The 24,708-nt window shown below is 38.0% G+C and overlaps 1 protein-coding gene across 1 annotated transcript in view; it reads right to left on the reverse strand.

The window, feature by feature from the left end:
- IPO5 (importin 5) overlaps nt 1-24,708 on the reverse strand; it is a 46,867-nt gene that overhangs the window by 21,894 nt on the left and 265 nt on the right. Inside the window, exons 2-10 of the mRNA XM_054840332.1 lie at nt 19,889-19,969; nt 13,744-13,936; nt 13,145-13,247; nt 12,798-12,894; nt 11,571-11,675; nt 8,145-8,267; nt 7,939-8,059; nt 4,235-4,322; nt 921-1,027 (exon numbers count right to left, since the gene is read on the reverse strand). Of these exons, the coding sequence (XP_054696307.1) occupies nt 921-1,027; nt 4,235-4,322; nt 7,939-8,059; nt 8,145-8,267; nt 11,571-11,675; nt 12,798-12,894; nt 13,145-13,247; nt 13,744-13,936; nt 19,889-19,969 (1,018 nt within the window). The remainder of the gene's footprint in view (nt 1-920; nt 1,028-4,234; nt 4,323-7,938; nt 8,060-8,144; nt 8,268-11,570; nt 11,676-12,797; nt 12,895-13,144; nt 13,248-13,743; nt 13,937-19,888; nt 19,970-24,708) is intronic.

A 24,708-nucleotide genomic window follows, 5' to 3' on the forward strand; every position in this document is an offset into this window, starting at 1 on the left:
TCTATTACCAAAATAAAACTTTCTTTACCAGAAAACTTGAAACAGACTTTCTAAGTGTTCACACTCTGCAAGTGGTACCTTGAGTAGCCCCATATTCCATATCCACTACGGTGACAATTTTTGGACTGGGTTTTAAATCATTATGGTAGGAAAACTCAGAACTTTTGCATTATCTTCTACTTCAAAGGCTCAAAGCATAGGTCAATTGAAAGTGTATGCAGCAAATGCATGACATTTTTTTGAATGATTGCCTGAGCAAGCATTACAGATATTTTAAGAGGAAAAGAAGCATACAAAGCAACTGATAAGAACGTATGGAATCACCTCATGAAACAGATATTAAAATCAGCATACCAAAACACAGCCAGTCTACCACAGATTTCTGCTGTATTTTGGTCCATCAAATTCCAGGACGAAAAAACAAAACCAAAAAACAACTTTTCCTCTGTGAACTGTAAAGTATTAAAATTTCATTTAAATGCAGCACTTCTGAAGAAACAAAACCAAATGAGCTACAGAATAACAGGTGGCAGTTTAGGCACACTTAAGGTACTGTGGGGCATTGTATATCGATATAGAGAGAATATTACAAAATATAAAAAAGTATTCCCTTATATTTAATTCACATACTGAGTTAAAAAAAAAGTACTGTTTTGTTTCTGACATCCCTATTCATCTGCCCATAGTCCAGCAAAAAGTTGTGATGCATTGTACATAAGTTTTATAAATCCCAGTCTAAGAAAAGGTATAAAATTCCAAGTTCACAGCATTTACAGTTTTTGCTCCTGAAATCAAAAGTGGAAGCATATAAAATATATTAAGTAGCTAAACAGGAAGATTTAAGACTTATCCGAGCTCTCAAAAAGGATAGAATTGAGGGGAAAAAAAAAGAAAAAAGATAAAAACTTGCAGTTACTTACGATTCTGAAGCATTTGCATAATATGTTCTTTAATCATAGGTAAAACAAGTTTTCCTCCAAGGCCACATGCCATCCTGTCCAGTGCACTCTCACCAGCAACTGCATTGCTAAATATCAGTTACAGAAATATCAATGGTTTGATATCTACAATAAAACAAACAGTTCAACAGGGCACAGAAGTACCCTTTCCTGCAGTTCTAGACTTCAAACTTTTGCCATCTGAATACATGTAAGCCTCTGTAAATAAATAAAACATACAGGAACCTAAAAACACACACGCCACAGATGGTCACAAAATAATTATTTACCCTCCACTTAAATGTTTATTTTCTGTAGCCCATTGTATAAGTCTCGTACCAGAGAAACTTGGGCCTTACTTGTACTGAAGGCATAGACTGAATTTTGCAACAATTACACATACCTAGAAAGCTGTAACTTAAATGTGCAATGAATTATGCAATAATACTGGCCATCATCTTTTTGTCATGAGAACACAAACAAGTTTAGACTTGCTATAAATCAGGTGAACCAGCAGAATTGAAGCTTTAGCACATAAGAGACATTCCTCCTGCACGGCTGTGGTACCAGTATGCTAGTAGCATGCTCTCTTGCCTACGACTTGGGCAGAAAACATCCAGTCCAGGTGAGGAATTTGTGACTCTCAGCCAGTTCCAGAATTGAGAATAGCCAAACATTATCTGTGTAAGGCGACTTGTTCCACCCAATAGAATTATTCCCTACAGACAAGCAAAAGGAAGTTTCTAGGACACAGTTAACTACTGTTACAGTCTGGGTATGGCTAGAACTGTAATAACTCAAGGTTATTACAGTCCATCCTAGACACCCATGCTGATGGAAAAACTGAGTAATGCTTCAGAAAGGGATGAATCTCCCTCCTCTAAGTATCAGACAGCTGGGTCAGAAATAGACGTCTTCAAACTATTATTCTTAAATCACCAGGCCTCATTACAAATCATAGACAGCCTAGAAACTCACATGCTGTGAACAAAGGTGTTTGTGCAAAGATACTGACAGTATTGTATTTGTTCTTCAGATTAGTCATGTTCAAATAAACAGAAGCATCACCAGCAGGAGGACAATGGAGCATGGGCACACAGGTTTAGACTGGAGCAAGCTCACTGAAGCTACTGGCAACTTTCATCTGAAATGACATTCCTTCAGCTCTTTCCTTCCTCCATTAATTCATACATTCAATTTGAGGAAATAAAAATACTACATCTTAGAAAAATGACCACACACCTCCCTGCAATGTTTGCAAGGATTTTGCCAGGGAAAGAGGAAGTTGGATTAACGTTTTCCTCCTTTAGAATTTCACTGCTTTATGAAGTCAGAGCAACAAAAAAATGGAAATGCTAAAATATTCCCTGATGCTTTTGTGTAGGCTGACTCACATCCCCCTTAGTCAGATCTGAACACACCCTAACTAGGTTACAGCCTGATGATCATTACCCTGTTTCTTGGACTGCACAGAAATTCCAATCTTCTTACATAGCTATAAAGAGTCAAGCACCAGAAGAGGTTAGGATGCACAACAGCTAATCAACAACTCTCCACAAAGGTGAACTTCAGGGGTAGGAAACGCACAGTAACATGAGCGAACCTGCTAAAAGAAAAAACTAACACCACATACAATCACCAGAGACTACGGACATCCAGTATTTTGTGTTTAAGACTCAAGCTCTCCTATTACTTGGAGGGTCAAAGGAGCTACGTTTCTCCTTTAGGCTAAGGTTGCCAAGCATAACTTGTTTTCTGATCTCTGCTCCCTCTACTCACAACTTGTAACAAAAAAAAAAAAAAAAAAAGGAAAATTTTCACTCTAAAATCCACAGGCAGCTAACTTGTGTTTTAGAACAACAAAGCTACTCTGCTGACAATAAAAAGAAACTGGCATACCTCAAGGGGATAATTCAGAGTACGTACTTAGCTGCCTAAACCAGGCCATCTAAATAAACTCTGACACCCTGGAAAGCTTGATGAAGATTTGAACTTTAATATTCTAGTTCTCCTTGAAATTTAGCTGAAAAGATTGAAATACTTGACAAACCTGAAGACAGTGGTGTCTGAAAGTTCCACCTGTATGGCAAAATTCTAAAGCTGAGGAAACGAAACAGGTTAAAAGGGTCTGGTCTACCATGTGAGAGGGGGAAAAAAGGACAGCTTACTTTCAGTTCTATAATCAAGGGGAACAAAAAAAAAAAATTCAAGTCAAGTGGAGATGAAACAGGTTCTTCCATAAACTCCCACGCAACAGTTTTGCAAGTGTCTTTGCATGCCTGATATCTAGTAGAAATCACTATACAGTTCAGTGGTAAATCAACATCTCTTCTATTGCTTATCTCCCTATGAAGATCTCAAAGTGTTCTGTGACAAATTGTTTCAAAGCACTAATTACATTCGAGTCTTGGAGGAGATGCCAGATGTGGCAAAAAGGTGTCTAGACTGGTAAATGAACATCTGTGTCTTTACAGAAGTGCGGAGATAGTTATAGCCTACACATATTTCTGGTTTCTTCTACTTCATTCTAACTGTATTTGGACAGGAGCACATGCAACAGGGTGTTGTAGACAAACCACTGTCATTCTAGAGAAAAGTTGGAGCAAGCTACAAAGTATGCAGGAATAAGCAAATCAGAAAGACTGGACATTTTTAGTAAATCTTTCTTGCCTAAGACACAACAAGATAAGCTATTGCTAACCATACCAAGGGATTTAAAATAATAGCAAAATCATAATATTTTTGAGCTAGATGAAATCCAGCAAGGAATTCCACCATGCATTCTGATGTCCTTTCAAAGGTTGACAGCTTTTTTCTTTAACATCACCTTTTCAAAGGCATAGATACAGAAAAATATTAAGAGATTGGTTATAGATAATTACACAGGTCAGTATCTTTCAGCTTTGGTTCCAGTTAACTTCAGGATAAACCCTCAATTTAAAGGGTTAGGAAGCACTGACTTCTGGACTGAGTAACATAAGTGACAGAAGAAACAAAAGTTTGAAAAGTTAAAACAATGCAAAACAGCAGACAAGAGGACATGCAACTTCTAGAAGTAAATTACAGCAATACGCGAATACTGAAAGAATTTACTTAGCTGCTGAACAGTACCTAAATAACCTACATATAAACTATCTGAGAACAGTCATATATACTGCTCATGACCAAGGGAACAAAATTAGAAGAGTTCAGTAAAGAAAAAGTAATGCACTGCAGTCATTTGCATCCTGCACTTAAAATCTGCCTTTAGCCACATAGTCTTGATAATATATTGAAACAACTAGTTTTGCAATTACCTGTCAAAATCATCATCTTCAAGCTCATCTGCATTTGCCCAATCTTCATCTTCTTCCAAATCCACCATCATTGCTAACATCTGAGGAACTGAAAAAAAGAAGATATACACTTGGGTTGCTTTCTTAAAATAGATTCTCAAATAAGAAGCATAAATTTTAAGTTTTCTCCTTTCAAAAAAATAATTGAAGAAAAAACCCTCTTCTTCCAGTAGCAAATAATGAAGTCTATCAAACTGCATCAGCCAATAATTCAGAATAGTTTGTCAGAAAAGTATTTTCAGAACATTCAAATCAAGAGTAAAAAAAAACTTTAGTATTTCTTACCAAGACTCATAGTGCAACATAAGATTTTTTTTAAAATCATGGAAGAGTGTAAAAAGTAACTTCCTTAATAAAGTCTCAGTTCCTTGAAAGAGTTAGAAAGAGTATTATAAGCTTTAAGAAATCAGATATACTTCATTCATTTTGCTAAAATTCTGACATCACCCTTTGAACATTTACTGATGAAAGAGATTGTATTTGTTATGGAAGAACAATACTCAACCCATAGTTTTACTAACATGATAAATTTTGTTAACTATATGTACACTGGTCACAACATAAAGCTTTACATTTACAATAAGGTAATGGTTTAGAACTTGATATTTTTCCCCACTTAATGTAAATTATTTTTTTGTACCATAAAACTATCTTGCACATATTTTGCACATATTCCATCAGTTTTCTACTTCTACCTCTGCAGATTGATTGATTCTGTCTGCTCTTCTCAGTGTAAGTCTTTATAGAGACTACTACACAATCTTTATCATAACATTCAACTACTATGCAATAAACACCTTTTCTTTTGAGTTGTTCTTAAAGGAGGAAGGAGTGGAATGACTTGGCTATTGTAACCCTGCCTGTTCCTGTGCACTTCAGAAGCCCAAGGAGTGAAAAGCATATCTTGCACTTTCAGAGCAAACTAAGGTGCTCTTGAGTATTCTTTACTTTGTATTACACTAACCACTCAGAGCAGTCATTTGAATTCAACATCATTTATGCAAAAAAGCTTCACTTTGCCCTGGAAACAAAAGTTTTTAGTCAAATACTCAAACTTTGAGCTTTAATAATCTTTTTAGGACAGTCTACCATGCATCTTGGAAACAGGCATCATAGTTAACCATCCCTTACAGCAACCTACCTCAAAAACTAGTAAGCATACAGTAGTCCATGCTGCTGCTGAGACTTAGGTATTCTGCAACTGATAAATTTCATACTATACTTACACTACTGTAATCTACAATAGAGGCACAACCCTAAGCAAACTCACCTCACCATACATCTAGACAGATGAGAAACTTAAGGTCAACTGATGACAGAAGAAACTTGTTCCTTGACAGCATTGTGGGGCAAGTATCAAGAAAAGATCAAATTATGGATTGATTTGCTTGATGTGGCTACATATCTTCAGTTAGAGATTATACCATGGCTGCAAAAACCTTCAGACAGCTTTTATATACTTATCAAGATAACCTAATGGACACTGTGAACTCTCTCACATGATGCCCACATGTCAAAATTCTTTATACTTACTAGTCACTGAAAAGAATTTCCTCAAAAAAAAAAAAAAAATTATAGCCCAGAAGCTTTTCAGACACAGACACTCCTAAGTACACACATGAAAACAATGTACTGTCACACCTCTGAAATACAGAAGTCAACCATCCGCTGCCACAAATGCTACACAGTTCCAAAAAACGGATGTCATAGTGTCCATTGCTACTAACAAGCAAGGCTGAGAATAAACTGCCATCCAAAGCTGTCTGGCCATCATTATATCCAGAACCTGTAAAAGCTTGTTAACATGTTGTTTCTTCTAGATGTTTAATATGAATGCAGTTGCCACTAAGTATACTTTCGCAAAGACTTTTTTTTAGTTGTGCATTAAAATTTCAACATTGTCCTGATATGCCCTCAAAATGTAACTATTGCCAATATATAGACTTTACAGACAAGTTAAGGATGAGCCTACTAAGCCTGCTTCTTCTCAGAGTACATCATGACTCTCCATTTTCTGGAGACTGAGCGAAACTACAGGTAAAGATAGGTTGCAGCTCTAATTTCTAGGAAAAGAGCAATAAACCAGTCTACTATCTTGAATACTGAGCTCAAGGAGGGAAGTCTGAACCCAAATGAAATTCCTGAGCAGAGAACTGGTACACATGACAAAGACTTACTCCTAAATCAGCATCATGTTCAATAAAAGCAGCATAAGATGACGGTTTTGCCTAAGACCAAGTTCTAGTTGTGAGGATCAAGTGATCTAGCAACTTTTTAGTTGAATGAAAACAGAAAGCCTTTTGAACTAAAGCACAAAACCAAGACAAAAGTAATCCTTTTTGGCTGCCTTTTTATCATTCCCTGAACATAACTGCTTTACTAGTTCCGTAAAATAAATGTCTTTCACCTCAGTGATTCATTATTATTAAGAGCAATTTTACAATGGGTTGCAAACCAAAGGCATTTCATTCCCATGCAGTGTCTTAATACAGTATCTTAATACAAATATTTCATTCCTAAACAGCAACTAGCAACCCAATATAAAAGTAATACATTCTAAAGAGATATGAGGTACTTCTCCACTGTGCTGCCTGACCAGATAAGAAACTTGTAATGATTTGTGGGACAGCAAGTGTCAAGTGTTGATATTCTCAACAAGCTACACAGCATTCTAAACATTTCCAAATTTCAAAATATATTCTGAAAGAATTTGGTCTTTAAAAAAAAACCTATTCTACAAGTAAACAAAACTTCTAGTCACTAATTTAAACGCTTAAGCCAAGCAGATCCAGTTTACAACTTTTTCCAGAAGTTTTATGATTAGTGACATACATATACACACAACTTTCCTCAGCCTGAGCACACAAGTAAAAAAAGTTGTCTTTTAATAGATTGTCTTTATGCAAGTTTCAGAAAACAAGCAAGAATGTAGACAGATACAAGTGTGACAGGGAGGGAGAAGAATCTTTCCAAAAAGCATGCTACACTGCCATGTCAGTGCCCTGATCTACTCACAAAAAGGGTTTAAAAGGCAGAGAAACACCAGTGTGTACAGCATGGCTGCTGGGGCTGTCCAGAAGACAGTTATTTTTAGTATCTCAAATAATAATGCATGATCAAAAAAAGTGCCTCTCCAAAGAACTTATAATCCACATGTTAAATAGACTAATTAGACTATCTCTAAGTATTTATATAAGCGTCTGATTTTTAATTCACAGCTTTAAGTCAACACTAAAGCTCAACACGCATGCTGAATTCCTTCAGTCTTCAGTTGCCAGCACCGCAGAGTATCTGGCCTACATACCAAACTTCAAACGTAGAACTTCAGAACTAAATGCATCAACTAACTTTTTTTTTTTTTTAACAGCACAAATTTCCAAAGCCTGTAGAAAAGCATGAAAGTAGTATTTCCCCTGGAAACATCTAATGAAGAATCTTCTGTAATTTTATTCAAATTGTTGGTGGCTGCATAAGCACTGATTAATTTATGAAATGTCATAATAAGAAGGGGTTTTCTCCGTAAGAAAACTCAATTTAGTGTCACCTAAAGTTACCAGCACCAGCAAAATGAGTTAGACATGGTTTTGCCACTGACCACTTGCAAAGTCAGTTTAACGCAGTAAAGGAAGACAAATGGTTTCAAAGACAATGAGTAAAATACTTACTGGCTTGTGCAACAACGTTTGTATGCCTCCTCAGCATAGCAGCAGCAGTTTCTGACAAGGTCACAATTACTTCAAGTGCCAACTGACGCTGCATGTTACTGAGACTGGCATCTGCACACAACTACATTCCAGAAGATTAGAGCAAATGGTTAGAACAGAAGTTTTATGGCAGAAAGAGTGATTTAAAAAAAAATTCCTAGCTTTACCTTCAGACTTAGTTGCAACGTAGGTTCTAAATGTGGTCGTAAATACTTTGGAACAGAATCTGCAATTTCTACAAGGGATTTCAGGACAGAATCATCATTTTGGTAGCAGGAATCATTTACAGCCTATAAAGAGATAAGATGAAGATAAGATTAAGTAAAAACAAATAATACGATGAATGGGACCACTGTTACACAAGAAATTTGATTAGCTGTATTCTTGTCTCTCTGAATAGTCTCATTTAACATGAGTAGCTTAGCACTAGTAGCTAAAGTAGCTTGATACAACTAGTGCTGCTAACAAAGAACTAGCTGAATCTGGCAGATAGTGATGAAGATAAGGATCATGGAGACAATTCCAAGAGAGTGAAGTAACTTCAGAATAAGGCCAGCCCAGTAACAGTGAAAACCAGTAAGAAATCAAGAGACCACCGACCAGAAATAAGCGATTGGACTTGGGGATGGGGTGATGGGTGGTATGGGTATAATTGAGAGGTGTGAATCAGGGTAGGGGTCCCTCTCTGGAGGCACCCACCTTGAGCTGTGACCCAAGAACTAACAAAAGACTGATTGGAAGCCTTCATTTGGATTTTGTATTTTCAGCGGGATCCTAGGGATGAACACTGCTACAGTGGCCAGCATGCATAAATTCCTAACAACTACAAAAAGATAATATGCAGGGTCCAAAACTACAAGTTTTCCACAAGTAAGTTATGGCTCACAATGTTATATGCCATCAATTTTGACCATTATTAGTTTAATCTAACACAGTAGACAGAGAGAAAAAATTAAGGTCACAAATCAGAGGTGCCAACATGCAAAACCACACACTATGTTTTGACAAGCACAACTTCAAAATGCATTTTAAATAAAGAACAACTCCTCAGAGTAATTCTGCCCAAAAGAAGGGAAATGAGTCTAACTCCTTTTTTCCCGTTACGCAAGAACAGCTTTGAATAGCTTAAGTGTACAAACACCAGGAATCTCAAGATTAAATAATTTATTTTTTTCCAGACAACTCTAGACAGCCACCAAAGCAAAGCAGACCTTTCAGCCTTCAGTCACAGGACACAGTAAAGAGAAAAAGAAATCAAGCTTTTTACAAGTATCTTTCCTAACCCACTGCTACATTCTGAAAAGTAATTTTAAACTTACTTTTAACTGACCAGGTTGATACTCTAGTACCAAAACAACACACTGTTATTCAATGGTGTTAACACTCTTCTAGAAGTAGGACACGAAAACCCAAACCTCCAAAGAAAAAACAGTCTTTAAACACACTTTTGGGGTTTTGAAAGGAATTTTCATTAACAAAGTATTTGATGTCTTCCTAATGTAGAAACGTTTTTTTAAAGTGAATAGTTTAGACGCTTTTTAATACTTAAGTCTAGAAGCCCACACTTCTAATAATGCCACTCAAACAGCCCACACTTTTAACACAGAAGCAGCATCTTCTAGTATCAGAAATGTTCGGGGGAGGGGGGGAGAATAAAAAAAATAAAATCTATCTTGGTTAAGGCCTTTTGGACTAATAGTTACCACTCATCCTCTGATTCTGGCAAAGGATAATGTAATTTTCTGGAAGTTTCTGTAAAACTCTGTATTTTATACCCATTGCAACTTTGACAGTTTTTTTTAAAGCAAGACTAGGTTTCTGAAAAAAGGTGTTCAAAGTGCAGAGTGAGCCCTAAAAGGCAGAGACACTTTTCTATAGTATTGAACACCAACAACCACAGAAGACAGTTGAAGTTCCAGCTGCTTTTACCTCCACTGCAAGATAAATCTGGATACAAGTTTCAACTACTAGCTCTGAAAGTTCAACTTCCAGCATAACCGTTATAGAAATTGTACTGAAAGGACTGAATTGTTAAGTCAGAATTTTATTTTTAGCTTTACCATGCCCATATTTCAACAAAATGAACTTCAACAGCAACAAAAAAAGTATCCAACTGTCTCCAAAGGTCACTCACCACTATTCTAACACATCCCATCTCCTATTTATAAACTCAGATCTTCATATCCATCTTGTGTTACCACAGCCAGAAAATGTAGTCCTTCTCGCAATAAGTACTTTAAAAAGACAGATTTCATAGCATAGTTCTGTGCTCTATATTTGCAAAATAAAGCTTGAAAACACAAGCCAAGTACGTGTATTTTTATAGCCTAAAATAGCAGTGTTGAAACTTATATCACACAAAGTGGGCTATTAGTCTGAAGTCTAAAAACAGCGTAGTATTTAATTGCCAAACATCAAGTCGAATAGCATGCCCACCATAAATCCTGCCTCACTCCCACTCAAACTGTACTCAGTAGCCAAGGTCCTCTCAGACAGTTACAATTTTTGAACAATACAATTGTCATTGCCAAAGTCTCAGACAAGGACTAACCAATAAATAGTGCATTCAATATCAAAATACTTATCTTGAACACACTAGAGCCCATTTTCAAGTTCAGTTGATTTTAATAAATTCCTCTGAGTTTCCATTTAAGATCAAGCAGAATCCCATCAGTTGCAGAAGCCAGTAAACTTGGCACAATTTTTCTTCAGCTTGCCACAAAGCATACACCGACAAGGTTTATAGCTTACACTGTCAACAAGAACCTGCTGTACTGACTGTAGCAAGAAGTCAGCCTTTAACCTAAATTTAGTCTAATTTAAAATCACCGAGAGTTCACTACCACTGTTATCACAGGTACTTAGTTTTTTCCACTTTTTTCTTAATATAGAAAGGGAACTGTACTGGGAAATTGTCGTCCTTCAGAGCTCAAACCATTTCTGTTTCTGGTTTGGTTTACAATAGGCTACCCCCCCAAAAGTAAACAACCTTCTATTAGAATTCCAACTTTTGCTCAAATTCATCCATCCTAAGAGAGATCTAATCCAGACTCAGTAATTATATGATGCTTAAAAAGGCATTCTGTTTGCAAGTTACTAATTTATCAAACAATAAAGATCCTTTGTCCACACTGCTGTTGTTACTCTGGGAATCTTTGTTCAAAATAATTCTGTGTTTTCCTCTAAACTGAAAAGATGCAGGATATCATGGGTCAACAAATTACCCTTGAAATCTCAGGGTAGCCCATATTTAAAATATATTTCAATACCATGGTTAATTTAAAAGCTGTATGATTTTGAGTTAAATACCTTACAAAAAATTTTAACTCCTTTATCTAGGTAACACTGTATAAATTAATAAGCATTGAACTATTTTCCTTAAAACCCTATCAATTAGCTTGTGTTTACATAATTCCTTATGAGTTTCCACTGTATCTTGCTGGTGACTGATGTCAGGCTAACTAAGATATAGTTAATCCAGGTCCCAGCAATAATTCATATGCTACACAAAGTTGCAGACCAATAATTTACATTTGTATATAGTCTATATCAACAGTAATGGCACATTAACCATTTCTTGTGTGGTTTCTTACCTGCAAGATTCCAGGTAGCAAGTCTGCAAAATGTTTAAGCAGGGGAAGATTGTGCTCATTAGCAAGCACAAATGCAGCTGCAGCTCTAGCAGACAGTGTCTTGATCTAGAAGACAGGCAAGATTGGAGAAAGAAACATGAAGAACTGGTAATGCAATGTGCCTTTATTTTAACATTAGGCCTACTATGAGACTATATTTTGTATTATCGTTTCCCTTTTACATTTTCCTAACAGATATAGCAATTAGTTTTTAACATGAGCTTTTACATCTTACTTCAAGTTAAGGGAAAGTGATAACGAAGATCTTCAGCATCTATGTCCTCCAGGATACAAAAAAGTTTATCATATTACGAGGTGGCAAGTATTCTCTAGTTTTCTTTTTGTTTGCTTTTTTTTGTTTTGGGTTGTTGGTTTTTTTTAATGAAAGAAGAAAGAAAAAAACCCCTATTGTTTTCAACTTCCATCCCAATTTCCAATGTGTATGCAAGTGTTCAAGTGTCATTTTTCAAGAAGCATGATCTAAGTGTTTAAAACATGCTTCTTTAAAGGCATGACTTGTGGTACTTTAGAAAATGTTACTCAGTTGACTTTCAAAGGTCAGAAAAAGTAATCCATGGGGGAGCAGCAAACTGAACCCATATACCACAGCGGGGTTTCCCATCCTTGCCCAGCATTTTCCACAAGAGAAACATTTTCAAAGTACAATTCTCTGCACAAATCAATAAGTCTGAAGCCTTCCAGAAAAGCAAAGCTTGCTAACATGCCCTTACAGCAAAGCATAAACAAACAGTTCAAGGAACTGTCATACATTCAGAGTTCTGAGACGTACTGTGTACAGATACTACTATGTGTAAAGATGCTATGTATCTATACTGTTAAACACAAGGGCCAGGATAGCTTAACAAGGAGTTTCTGACCCCTTGTGCTGCTGGCTAAAACCCCTGGCTCTGCTTTGGGTCACTACAACTAAATTTCTCCAAGCATAACTACTTGGGAAGAGTCTGGGCCTAAGCAGTGCACATATGAGCCAGCCAGTCAGCTTTAGGACCATGATAAAGTTTGACCCTTTTGTTTTGCAGTAGACATAGTCAAAACTCCAGACGTGCATCAGTTTCAGGTGATGCAACTCTCTGGTTGGAATCTACGGTTTAACCTTTATGTTGGTGAGTACTACACTAAGTTTTTATGCTCAGGGCATATTAAAAAAAAAGATCATAAAGGCCTTACTGATGGATGCTCTTGATCTTGCATACACTGAACCAGCATTCTCTTAATGACCTCCAAATAGTGTTGCTGCTGATTCCCAAAAATCCCAGGAAAATTCCTAAGAATAAGAAAAGACCAAAACATTCATAAAAATTCACATAGTTTAACCTTAACTATTATTTTAAACCTACCCATTGCTTAAACTACAGATTTTTAACTGTACATGTAAGAGTTAAGTAAACCACAATACAACAGAATAAATGAAATGTATATGATTGCTTGTTAATCAAGTTATGACAGTTTTTCTTACATTTTTACAGACATGGGTTGGCTAACCTGCAAAAACGTAGCAAAGTCTGAAAGCTTACCAGAAAATATGTAGAGCAGCCTCACGCAGGCCCACATTCTGAGAGCTGACAGAGTCAAATAAGAATTTCAGAACTTCTGGCCACTGGTTGTTGCCATCTTCATCTAGATTAAACACAACAAAGTTGTAGGATAAGCATGGTTAGATCTCAGTTGTGCAGGGCAACCAGTCATCACTACTAAAATTTATTTCAAAAAAACTGATCTGAAGATGTGTCCAAGTCAGTGTAAAATATGGCTGAAATGTTAAATCTAAAGGCACTCAGAAACAGATAACGATCTCTACTGTTATATAACAGCACTCAAAAAAGAAACTGATGCAGATGTTCAGCATAACATTCACAAGAATTTAAACAAAATTGGATTTCTAAACCTTAATACAATCTCACTTAAACTCAAGTAATTTAAAAAGAAAAGTTAAGGAATCTTATTTTTATCTGATCAAGCATAATGTAAACAAATATTAGGTTTTCTTTTAAACCACGAGATCAGTTAGTATATCATGTGCAAACGTCTACAAGAGACTAGAGAACAAGAGATAAAAATACAACTACTATCAATACATAAACATTTTACTACAATATCAGCTTATATAAAGTACCTATTAAGTTCCTGGCCAATTCAGCAACGATGTCACAGATTTTTTTCCTCATACTGGACTGTGTTTCCAACTGAATAATCAAGAGCAATCCACTTTTGATAGAGGTCTGATCATCAGGTGAAAGAGCTGGATAAACTTCTTCAAAAGCAGAAGACAAAAGACGTCGCAGAAGGACAGCTGCCATTTGTCTAGCCTATTGAATAAGAAATTATGTATGTTAAAGTGTTTAGATATGATACCATGTTCTTATGAGGAAAGACAACTGACATCATGCTTCCAAAACGATCAGTTTTCACTGCGTAGACTCGTTTGGTGAATGGAATATCTCTCAAGCAACAGATGACAATTATGATAGTAAGTAAAAACATAGTACATCAGCTTACAACAATGTTTCTGACAATTATAGCTCTTCAAAGAAATAATCATGAAATCCACTGAGGTATTCAGGTTTTTTTTTTCCTGGAGCTGAACCTTGGACATATTTTGTGGCAAGTTAAGAACTTAGCTGCATTATTGAAAGATGCTTAAAACATGTCATCTTTCTATTTTACATGGCCCACTAGGATAATTACAGTCCAGATGGTTTGTTTTGGATTAACAGGTGACTTAACGGGACAACTTTGTTGGACATTTAACCTCTAAACCTTCCTTCACTTTCTCAAACAATCAAACTTAATGCTAAAGATTCAGGAACCTAGAGTTAGATTTTAGCAAATAAAACTCTACTCTGGACAAAATAAACAACAACAAAACAAACACACACACACCCCCCCAAAAAAAAACCCCAAACCTTTCAGCTTTTTGCAGAACTATGATGAAACATTTTTCTTTAAACTTGAATTTGAGGATAGGAACCTCAATACCACATATTACAATCTTCTATGTTTCCTGCTTGCATACAGCAATTTTACAACAGTATCATTTACATAGCTGTATTTATTTACAATTATACAAGAACTAGAAGAAAAAACATGGCTGAGTAATTCAAAATGAATAGACCAACACATGCAGTAAAGGCAAACGACACATGATGCACTCTGAATAATTTAATAAATAGGATGCTCACTAACCAGCGTTTCTAGAAGGACAAACCACTCCCCAAACTTCCAAAGTATAACACATGGAACAAAACCTTACAGATGTTAAATCCTCATCAAAAAATAATTCAATGCAACATGCGCTCAATTTTTTTTCCTAAGATATTCTTATTTAATGTGTATTTGAATAAAAACCAGTTTCATTTATAACAGCCTTTGGAATTAAAAAATGTTCAATGAGCAGCATAACTAATAAAGTCCAATTTCCAAAAGATCTCTCAACTATATTGCTATAGCATAACCTATAGATGAGAAACACAAACTGCTTCAAAGTCTCAACTTCTAACATACCCTGTAAAAATCGAGTATTCCTAGAACATCACCCAAGACACCATTCTTGTTATGTTCTGCAGCCTCCAGATTCACCATGCCTTGTTCCAATCTATCCAGCTCTTGCCTATACAGCTGAAGAGTAGTGCACACAGTTTGTCTCTAGACTAGCAGAAGGGAAGGACTAGAATTGGACCTTACTCCCGATCATTCCTATCTCATCCTCCTCAACAGCTCCAGAGTGGACCAAAGCCATATGTAGGATTAGTAGATCTTCCCTAGTAGATCTAAGGAAGACAGCAGGTGAACAAAGAGGGTCACAGTGCCCACCTGTGCTGTAGCTCCCATCATAAATCAAGGTTCTCTAGCAACAGGTCATCACATGGGGAACGTGAGTGAGTTAGGAAAGAGAAAGATTCTTTCCCCACTGCCTCTGGAAACCCCATTAACAATGTGTCCAAAAACTTTAATGGTACCACAATGTAATGGCACCACAATATAATGGCATCTTTCCTTCTCCCATTCCTAGAAGCACCAATACTGTGAAAGATTAAATTTCTCCTCATTAGTATGGTTAACTTACATACAAGAAACCTTGACTGGGGAGCAAGTTTGCTGGGACTAAACAAGGCACAAACTCTGATGCAATGTCTTCCCTTACTCAGGGCATTGTGTTTCTGTGCATATTCTCTGACATCTGATAATGATTGCACTCACATTATCTTCGTTCCTTTCCTGAAGTAATAATAGGTGGCCAGATAGGGTATAGAGCTTGTTTTCATAAAGCATGCAGTCTCAAAGATAAGAATTTCCACTCTGAAGAGTTTAATTTAAAATATTAGAAGACTGACAAACACAGACTAATTGCAAAGTAAAAATCACAAGTAACAAGGCATACAGAAAGGCACAAGATCAGCACTACATGAATTAGCTCCTGGTTATTGTTACTACCTTAGAAAAAAATTTCCCAAATTCCCTAAAGCAAATTCAAATGTTTGAAGGCATGACAAAGCAGCAATTGACTTCTAATAATACATGGCATATCTTCCTCAGCAGATATCCGCCTATATATGAAAATTACCATTGTCAATTTAATTATGACAAACATGGCTGGATTAATGGCAGCTCTGGGGCTGTTTCTTCTGCTTTAAGGAAGAAAGTACCTATTTTTCACACACACCAAAGCCTCTTTTACATTTAAGTATTACAAGATATGTAGCCAAACAAGCATTTTAAAATCCTGCAATTTAACGGCTGTAGCTTTTAATGAGAACAGGAACAACATGAAGTGTACATCCCCAAAGAACAACTTCCATCTACCAACGAAGCATAAAAAAGCAGAATTCTCTCCTAGCACTGGATTCTTCTGCATGTCTAAATTACTGAGGTGTTCACATACAACTGGAACGTCAAAGGTATTAACATAAAAAGTAGTCATAATACTCAAATTTCAACATACCACTTCTTAACAGAATTTACAGTGCTTTAAAAATGTTGTAGGATTTTACAGATGATGGAACCAAGGCACAAGAAGAAAACCAACTTGCAGCAGAAAACTTACGAACAGAAATCTGGGATACCATATTCTCCAATGGCATTCAAAGCGTCCAGGTAATCCTACACATTTTGTAAGAAAAAGACTGACCATCTCGTGTAGCAGAGTCACAATGATTTTTACTTTTGTTTCACTATTTCTTTTACATGCTCAAGGAGGAAAACATGCATGGATGGAAGCAATCAATATTTAGGACATGGTCCAAAGATGGACTTGCACAACCTCATTTGGGGATCCAGCCCAATGTGGAATTCAAAGCACGCAGTGCCTAAGATCTGCATACAACTCAAAGGCCGAACTGTGGTGCGTCAGAAGTCCATGGGCTGCCTGCCTTCCTCTCCAAATGCTGAACAGGAAGCTGCCCACAGCAGTAGTTTTCAGACCAAGAAATGCAACCCCTTCATGTGCCAATATGGAGAGGGGGAAGGGAAAGGTCAGAGCCGTCTTAGAGGACTGTGAATACAGCAGAAACACAGTTTTACGCAGCATTTGTTATTGCAATTCACAGGGCTCAAAATTAGTCAACTGTAAATTAGGACACAATTGACAACTGCCAATCTAGAGTTAACCAGGAAGAAAACAAATGCAGGAGAAAATGTAGAACTTGTGTTTCTCTCTAAGATTCAGCTGCAAAGGAACAGCTTCTAACACCTGAGACACATCCTGAGAATAAAAATCATCAAATTGTGAATATATACCACCTTTATGTTCAACCCTTTAAAATGCAGTTGCATAGGAAGAAGTAGAGTCCTAACTTCCAAACAGTGAGACTACACAGTCAGGGAGTTGGAGACCTGGGTTCAAGCCTCTCCTCAGCCTGAGGTGTACAAACTCACATATCATGTAGCACATAAGTGTTCTAACTGCTAAGTCAGATGTTTCCCTCCACTTCTGTGAACAGTGTTACTCTGCTATCAGGAGAGTATGAAACGAGAACAGAGGGAAAAGGTGATTATTTCCACAGCTTAGGCATTTGGTTAGGAGAAAACATGTTATACAGTTTGTTTTTAAAAAGAGTTATTTCTGATCTAGCTTAATGTTTTTTTCCATGTCAAATGCAAAGGGTCCTGGGAGCAGGATCTGAATTCCCATTTCTCCATTTAAATGCCAAAGTTCCTAGGTTGCAGAGTCAGGATTCCCCCAACTGCTGTCTAAATAGTCCTGTGAATCATGTACCCTCTACAACACAGCAACCCAGCTCCTGCAAACAGGATGGAGTATTTTCTTCAGTCTATTTTCCTGGAAGGGGGTAAAACAATACAGAGGCTTCAGGATGAAGAGGGATCCAAACCTAGCTTTCCCATAGCCTGGGCAAGGGATCTTTAAAGTTCTATGGCTTCTTCCAGCAGCCTGTGTTCAGTGGTGCCAGTACATTCAACATGCTCAGAGGACATACGCTAGGCCCAAAGCCGTATCCAGTAGTGACATACGCACTATTCTATCCCAGATTTGGATCTACATAAAACATATGCAGACACAAAATGCCTAGCTGTTGATAGCAGCACCATACTGAACACGCACAGAACACTTCCCTGCATATTTATATGCAATGTTTAGATCAAGCATGGGGATGTCTTTACTTAGGCTCTAATTAGGCTACTATGTATTTGGATTTACAGGGAAGAGAGGCTGTTTGCAAGTTTTATTAATCTGATTTTTTTGAGTCCAGCACCTAACGTCTACTTAAGTTATGAGCTAACATTTAAACCTTTCTTTGATTTATCCATTGGTGGAGATAAATGTTAAGTTATTCTACAAATGTTAATCACTGATGTCTTTGGTAAGAGTATCTTCTACAGGTGAAAAGTTTATTTGCACTTGAGTAAGTTGGAAGCCAAGTCATTGGCAAGATTCTGAACAAGTTTTAGACTGGGCTATTTCCTTAACTAATGTGAAGGGAATAAAATCAGTAAATACAAGGAACGAGTATTTACTTACACAAGCATGACTTTGTAGTTGTCAACTCAAACTTATCAAATGTATTCAAACCAGAAGCATGTGCAATGCAGCTATGACTTCTAGGTCTAGTGTTATCTGCTTATTCTGATTATTATATATGATACTATTCTGATGAAAAAAGGAGCAGCAGTAGATCTTATTTTCCATGGCAAATTTAAATACAGGAGAGACTGCTCTACAGCTTTCTATCATTTGAAACATCTCAGAGGGGCAGGAGGGAAAACTACACAACTCTTATGCAACCAGTTGCTAGTATAATATTGAAGGATTCCGTCAGAAGAACACTGCTTTGTAAGTAGATAAGCATCAGTATTAGTAAGTTGATACTTACTTAGCATTAAAAAGCACAAATAGCATCTACCTCTAAACTGAATACAATCTACCAGAAGAGATCATTATGCACAGCAAAACAGCACACTTATACTCTCCTTATATTGTTCAGAAATTCTACATGCTACATCCTTCCATTTTTCAAATCTAGAGTTTTACTGAACGAGTCAAATGTTTTTACTTTTAAGTGACTCTGAAGTTTGTAGTACCTTGAAAGCTTAGTAGTTCCTCACTCTGCATATCCAAGTGAATAATAGTTTTACCAATAAATACTATACCTGACTGCTAAAGTGTGTGAGCCTTTACAAAATTAAGGAATAATTAAAAGGCACACTTACTGTCTGCTCACAGAGAAGTTTTATATAGTGCTTAGACTGTTCTCCATTCATTCTACAACCCTGCTAGATGACTTAATGACCATATCCTCCCTAAATAAGACAAAATACAAAAGCCATCTGAATAAAACATGCAAAACAACTGCTACCTATCTCCCCCCAATTCCGATTTGACAAACACAAGAAGTTTAGATGGTACGTAAGTTTAACACATTAAGACACAGGACCCCAAAATGGAAAGCATTTCTCAACTGTAACTTGAAAGAACATCACAGTAACAGTCATATATTAGTTACACATTTCAAGGATAGAACCCATTCATTAAGCAAAACACACAACCAGAAAACAATGGAGAACTAAGCTGTCACTTATGAAAGACTACCTTTGAAACTAAATATCCTACATCAAAATGTTTCAGTTAGTGAACTTGACATGCAACAAACTAGATTAGTGGTCCCTCTACAAATCTGCAGTAAATTAAGATGATTCAGTAAATGACCCACTTGTTCATTTATCCCAAAATGACCGGCACTGATTTCTTCCCCTCTCCTCCAACTTCCTTTGAAAATCAGCAGAATTCAAAGATAATTGAGACATACCTCCTCAGCAGCAGCAGTATTCCTGATTGCTTGTAGGAGGAAGGTGATCTTGGATTGACCTGGAATATTCTCATAGGTCTCCTGCATAAAAAAGGATGCAACTTATTGTAAGCAATTACGAGAAAGCATGTGTTAAGCATTAATATGAATTGTCTTTCCTTTTAAAATAACTTCAGTATCCATCCAGTTAATAGAAAATAACATAGCAAAAAAATTAAACCTATCAAAATAAAAATTTCTGACCTGTTTCAAAATCATGAGTAAAGTCTCAGTTACCTGATAAGACCTGCCATATTGGAATGATCTACATATGCACTACTGGCCACTTACAAGACAAATTAAGAAATACAACATAAACAGAACACGTATCCTCCTGGAAATACAACATATATGGAACAAGTATCCTCCTGGGAATCCATCATAGCTTCTATCACATCAAAGGATTAAGAACTTTGGAAGCTTGAGACTGAACTATGACCAACAGGTTAATAACCACTGTCAAATGTATAGTCCAAAAATTTGTACAGTTCTTTATCTGAACTTTTTATGGCCTTTACAATGTCATGTGGCAGTTGCACATCTCAACTACATGTTTTGAATAAGAACTTTTCATTTTTAAACTCCTGTCTGAATTTTAGAAAGAGAGACTATTTAGTCTCCCTCTTAGGGAAACCCTCTTAATAAAACGGGAAGTTTACTGAGAAGTTCAGTTAAGTTGTCTTACACGCTTCTGGTATGCAGTTCATTCACTATGGCTTTTTAAATTAGATTGATACTTGGAAGCTAGAATGAGCACACAGCAAAATAACTTCTGTTATCCAAAACATGGTGTACATGAGCATTTTAAAACTATAAATGCTTGTTTCTAATATACTAAACCTATGCAGGTAATAGCAGGGGAATTATAAGCTGAAGAGCAACCATCTGAAACATTCAGAAATAGTTCTACACTTACTAACTCTGGGATAGCTATTTCTGTGGACACAATCTTGAAGATAAATTACTCTGCCCTTTCCAGATATTCACTATCCCACACTGAACTCAAGGAACAAGCCTACTACACAAAGGCCAGGTTCATTTCGATCAGTTCCCTGCCTGCCTACTTCCCATTCTTTCCGTTGCAGCAGCTCTTTCTAATTCTCTAGCAAATTTACACACCTTGACAGTATACCTGCTATTTTCAATAAACTAGCTTCCCCATCACACATTTTCTATTAGACACAATCTTCCCCTACTTTCTGTATCTGTTTCCTGGTAGACCTTGTTCACAGAGTCAATTCTTACTTCATATTTTCTCTAGTTGCTAATATATGCTCACAGTCAATGAGACTCTGAATCCCCAATGAATCCCCACATTTAATATAATCATTTCACGGAGAATGCAAAATTAAATGAGGTTTAGGGTCAGAATAGCAAGTCTTCTCAGATTAACCATTTCCATGAATGATTATTTACACTGTACTGTTATCTACAAATATAAAGACAAATACCAAAACAAGAAGGTTCCCTACACACGGGGCCAGCACGGACCTGAAGCTATACTTTCATGGACACTGTAAAAGCTGGCTTTCGTCATGCCAATTCTGATAGTAATGAAATTTTATTTTGAGTTCTTTAAACTCACTAGAAATGGCAGCAACCTATCCAGTTGTTCACTGGCATAGTTCTGTCCATTCAGTAAATGGGATTCAGAGGATGCTAAAGAGCACCAGGGCAAGGTAGGCAAGAGGAATGTATGGCCAAACCCAGAGCCTTCCCCTGTGCTGGTGGAGGAGCACTTTGCTGGCTCCACTCATCTTACCACCAGCCTTCGCTACGCCCTAACTACGTACCTGGATCCTGCTACATCTTCACTGTATTCGTTTAGTTCATGATTAGTTCTCCAGCTACCTTATCCAGAGGTACACATTTCTCACACAGCATGTCTAACTTTCAGAACACACACAATAAAATCTATTATTTACACTATTATTTACACTTAGTACTCAAGGTTTTCCAAACCTGAGAAATATATTCTAAAAAACAGCACAAAATCACCAAGACAAAGTAAATCAGAGCTTCTCTATCAGAAGACAGACACACAAATAAGAGAAAGACAGGCTTTTATAGTCAACAGACAATATTCCAGTAATTTTCAATGGGAGATAAAAATGAATGAACCAGGTTTCAGCAAATTGGTCAGAAGAAGTTATGAGTGTGCTAATACATACATAGATCCATATACATAAATACTTAAATAAAAACAGGTTTTAGGTGATTACTTTCCTCCCCCTCCTTCTGTTTTTTACAGCTTTCACTACACCCCCCACCCAGTGTATGACTCTACATCTTCATCAAGTCTAGTCTTCAACATAACACCCTTCATCCTAATTTCAATGATCAGACCTATTAGAAATAACCCAATTCTGTCGTCTTCAGTTCCCTGTCTATCCATTTCTCATTCCCACTGGTTTTCATTGGGCACAAATGAAAACCTGCTATTCAATCGACCTGCAGTTATTTGAATCCCTATAGCATTCAATATTGACTTCCAATAGTAAGTACGCTTTAAAAAAACTGATGGAACTATGCAGATGTTTAAGATCAAACACGAGTCCTGTATGATTTCAGTAAGCAGATATTTTAAAGCCTATGCAATACTTTCATCCAAAGAAATCTTACTTCCAGAAATAGAGAACTTAAAAAAAAAAAAAAGGTCAATCTAGCTACTGTAGAGACACAGATTCGTGTTTCTAGGTACAAGCTCATTACCCCACCATGAAGAAGACCGAGCTGGGTTCTTCACAGCCATGCATGGTGGAAGAATGAGAGACAACAGGCATAAATTGGGAAAAAAAAAAAAAAAAAAGAAGAAAAAAGGGAAAAAAAGGAAAAAAAGAAAAAAAAAAAGGAGTTTCAGACTAGATAGAGGTTCAGACCTCTTTGCTCTAATGAGGACAGTGGAGCAGGAGCGGGTTGCCTAGAGAGCTTGTGCAGTCTCTATTCTTGGAGGCTTTCAAGACTCAACGGGACAAAGCCCTGAGTGACCTGGTCTGACCCGATAGCTGACACTGCTTTGAGCAGGAGAGTATACTACAGACCTCCTGAGGACCCTTCCACTCTGAATGATCCTAAACCATAAAAATACTTGCAATACACCTTGCAAATATGCAGAAATCGATGCCAGATTCAGTGCAGTTAAACAAGTAAAAATTATACTACTCGCTTGTATTTGTACATGAAACTAATGGACTTGAAAAGCTCGGTAATCTATCATGACAATTAAGGTTTCTTATTCTGATTGACCATAGTGCATATGTATCTAAGAAGATTAAAAAACCTCCAACTCGGTTCCAAGCCAGTTTCTGACAGAATATGGCAGTTGTAAGAATCTAAGTTTTAGACTTCTTTTCCAAGAATGTTTTATTTCACAAGTATTATGACACAGCTGTCCAATAAACTGCTTTGTTACAATTTTAATAAAGTTCAAAAAGTTGTGAGAAGTGTTCTTATGTTACATACAGGGAGTTGAGAAAAGAAAGAAATTCAGCTCCTGGGGAATGGCCTCCATTCCACCTCTGTGTTCAGGAATGTGGGAATAATTCTTGTTGCTTCTCTAGAAAGTGTCTGTGGTAATCAATAGTGAACTTTGCTAGCTTTCTAAAAATACGTTCCCCCTCCTTCTCATTTCCAAATTATATTTTAGGAATTTCCACTGCAGCATCAGGAACAATAATACTTTTTATTCTTCACCAAACAATGCGCTGAACTCTGCTGACCGCTGAAGTGATGAGAGCGATAAAAGACCCAATGCAGCCATGCAGTCGGAATTCATGCTAAACCTAGATGCTAGTATTTAATTCAATGGGAGAGATTCCCCACTAGGCTTGACAATGGAGTCTTAAGCATGACAGAGAGAAAGAATTAACGTGGCTTAGCCACCACAAAGAATTTCAGCTGAAATAACACATCTGAAAAGTTTTTGCTGATAGCAGACAAACTCAGTATATTGAAAACGCTTCTTTTAGTGAAATATTTCTTAGATGATGAAACACTTGAATACACGGCCCATCCCGAAGTTAAAAACCAAACTACTGTGTGGAAAGAGAAGAGGTACTCGGCGGGCTGGGGGGCGGCTGCGGCCCCGCTCCTGCCCCGGCCCAGGCGGCGTGCCCGGGTGGAGGCGGGGGGGGGGGGGGCGCCGACCCTCTGCGAGAGCCGCTTCGGGAGCGCAGAAGCGATGCTACAAGTGCAGCCACCCCCCCATCCCCCCGGGGCCCTGCGGAGCACTTCAATCACGCCGCTCCGAGCCCCGCACCCATCGAGGACCGACACCCGCCCTGACCTCCTTTGGGGCCCCCTTCCCCCGCTCCCGAGCCAGCGAGAGCCGGCTCCACCACCCGCGGCCGGCTCGGCCTCCCCTCCCCAAAAGGAACTGGGGCCGCGCTCCGTCACGCCGGCCAGCCCGGGCGTAGTCAGCCCCGTCTCGCCACGGGCAACGGGGAGAAACAGCTCCCGGGGGGATCCACGCGGGCCCCGCGGACACGAGGCGGTGCCAGACACGCAGGGCCGCCGGGGCGGGGAGAGTGAGACCCCACGCGCCCACACGCGCGCGGGCGCGCGCCAGCGGCCGGAGCCCTCGCCCTCGCCAACGGCCGGAGCGGCCCCCACACCCGGCCGGGGAGAAACGCCGCAACCGCCCGGCTCCCCCTCGGAAAGCCGGCGCCGACAGCGGGCAAAGGCCCGGGCCGCCCCGCCGGCAGCTGGTGCCGCTGCTCACACGTGGGGCTCGGCCGGCCCCGCCGCCGCCTCCCTGCCCCCCCCCTCGCCGCCGCCTCCCT

The sequence above is a fragment of the Grus americana genome, chromosome 1 (assembly GCF_028858705.1).
Source record: "Grus americana isolate bGruAme1 chromosome 1, bGruAme1.mat, whole genome shotgun sequence".
Lineage (NCBI taxonomy): Eukaryota > Metazoa > Chordata > Aves > Gruiformes > Gruidae > Grus > Grus americana.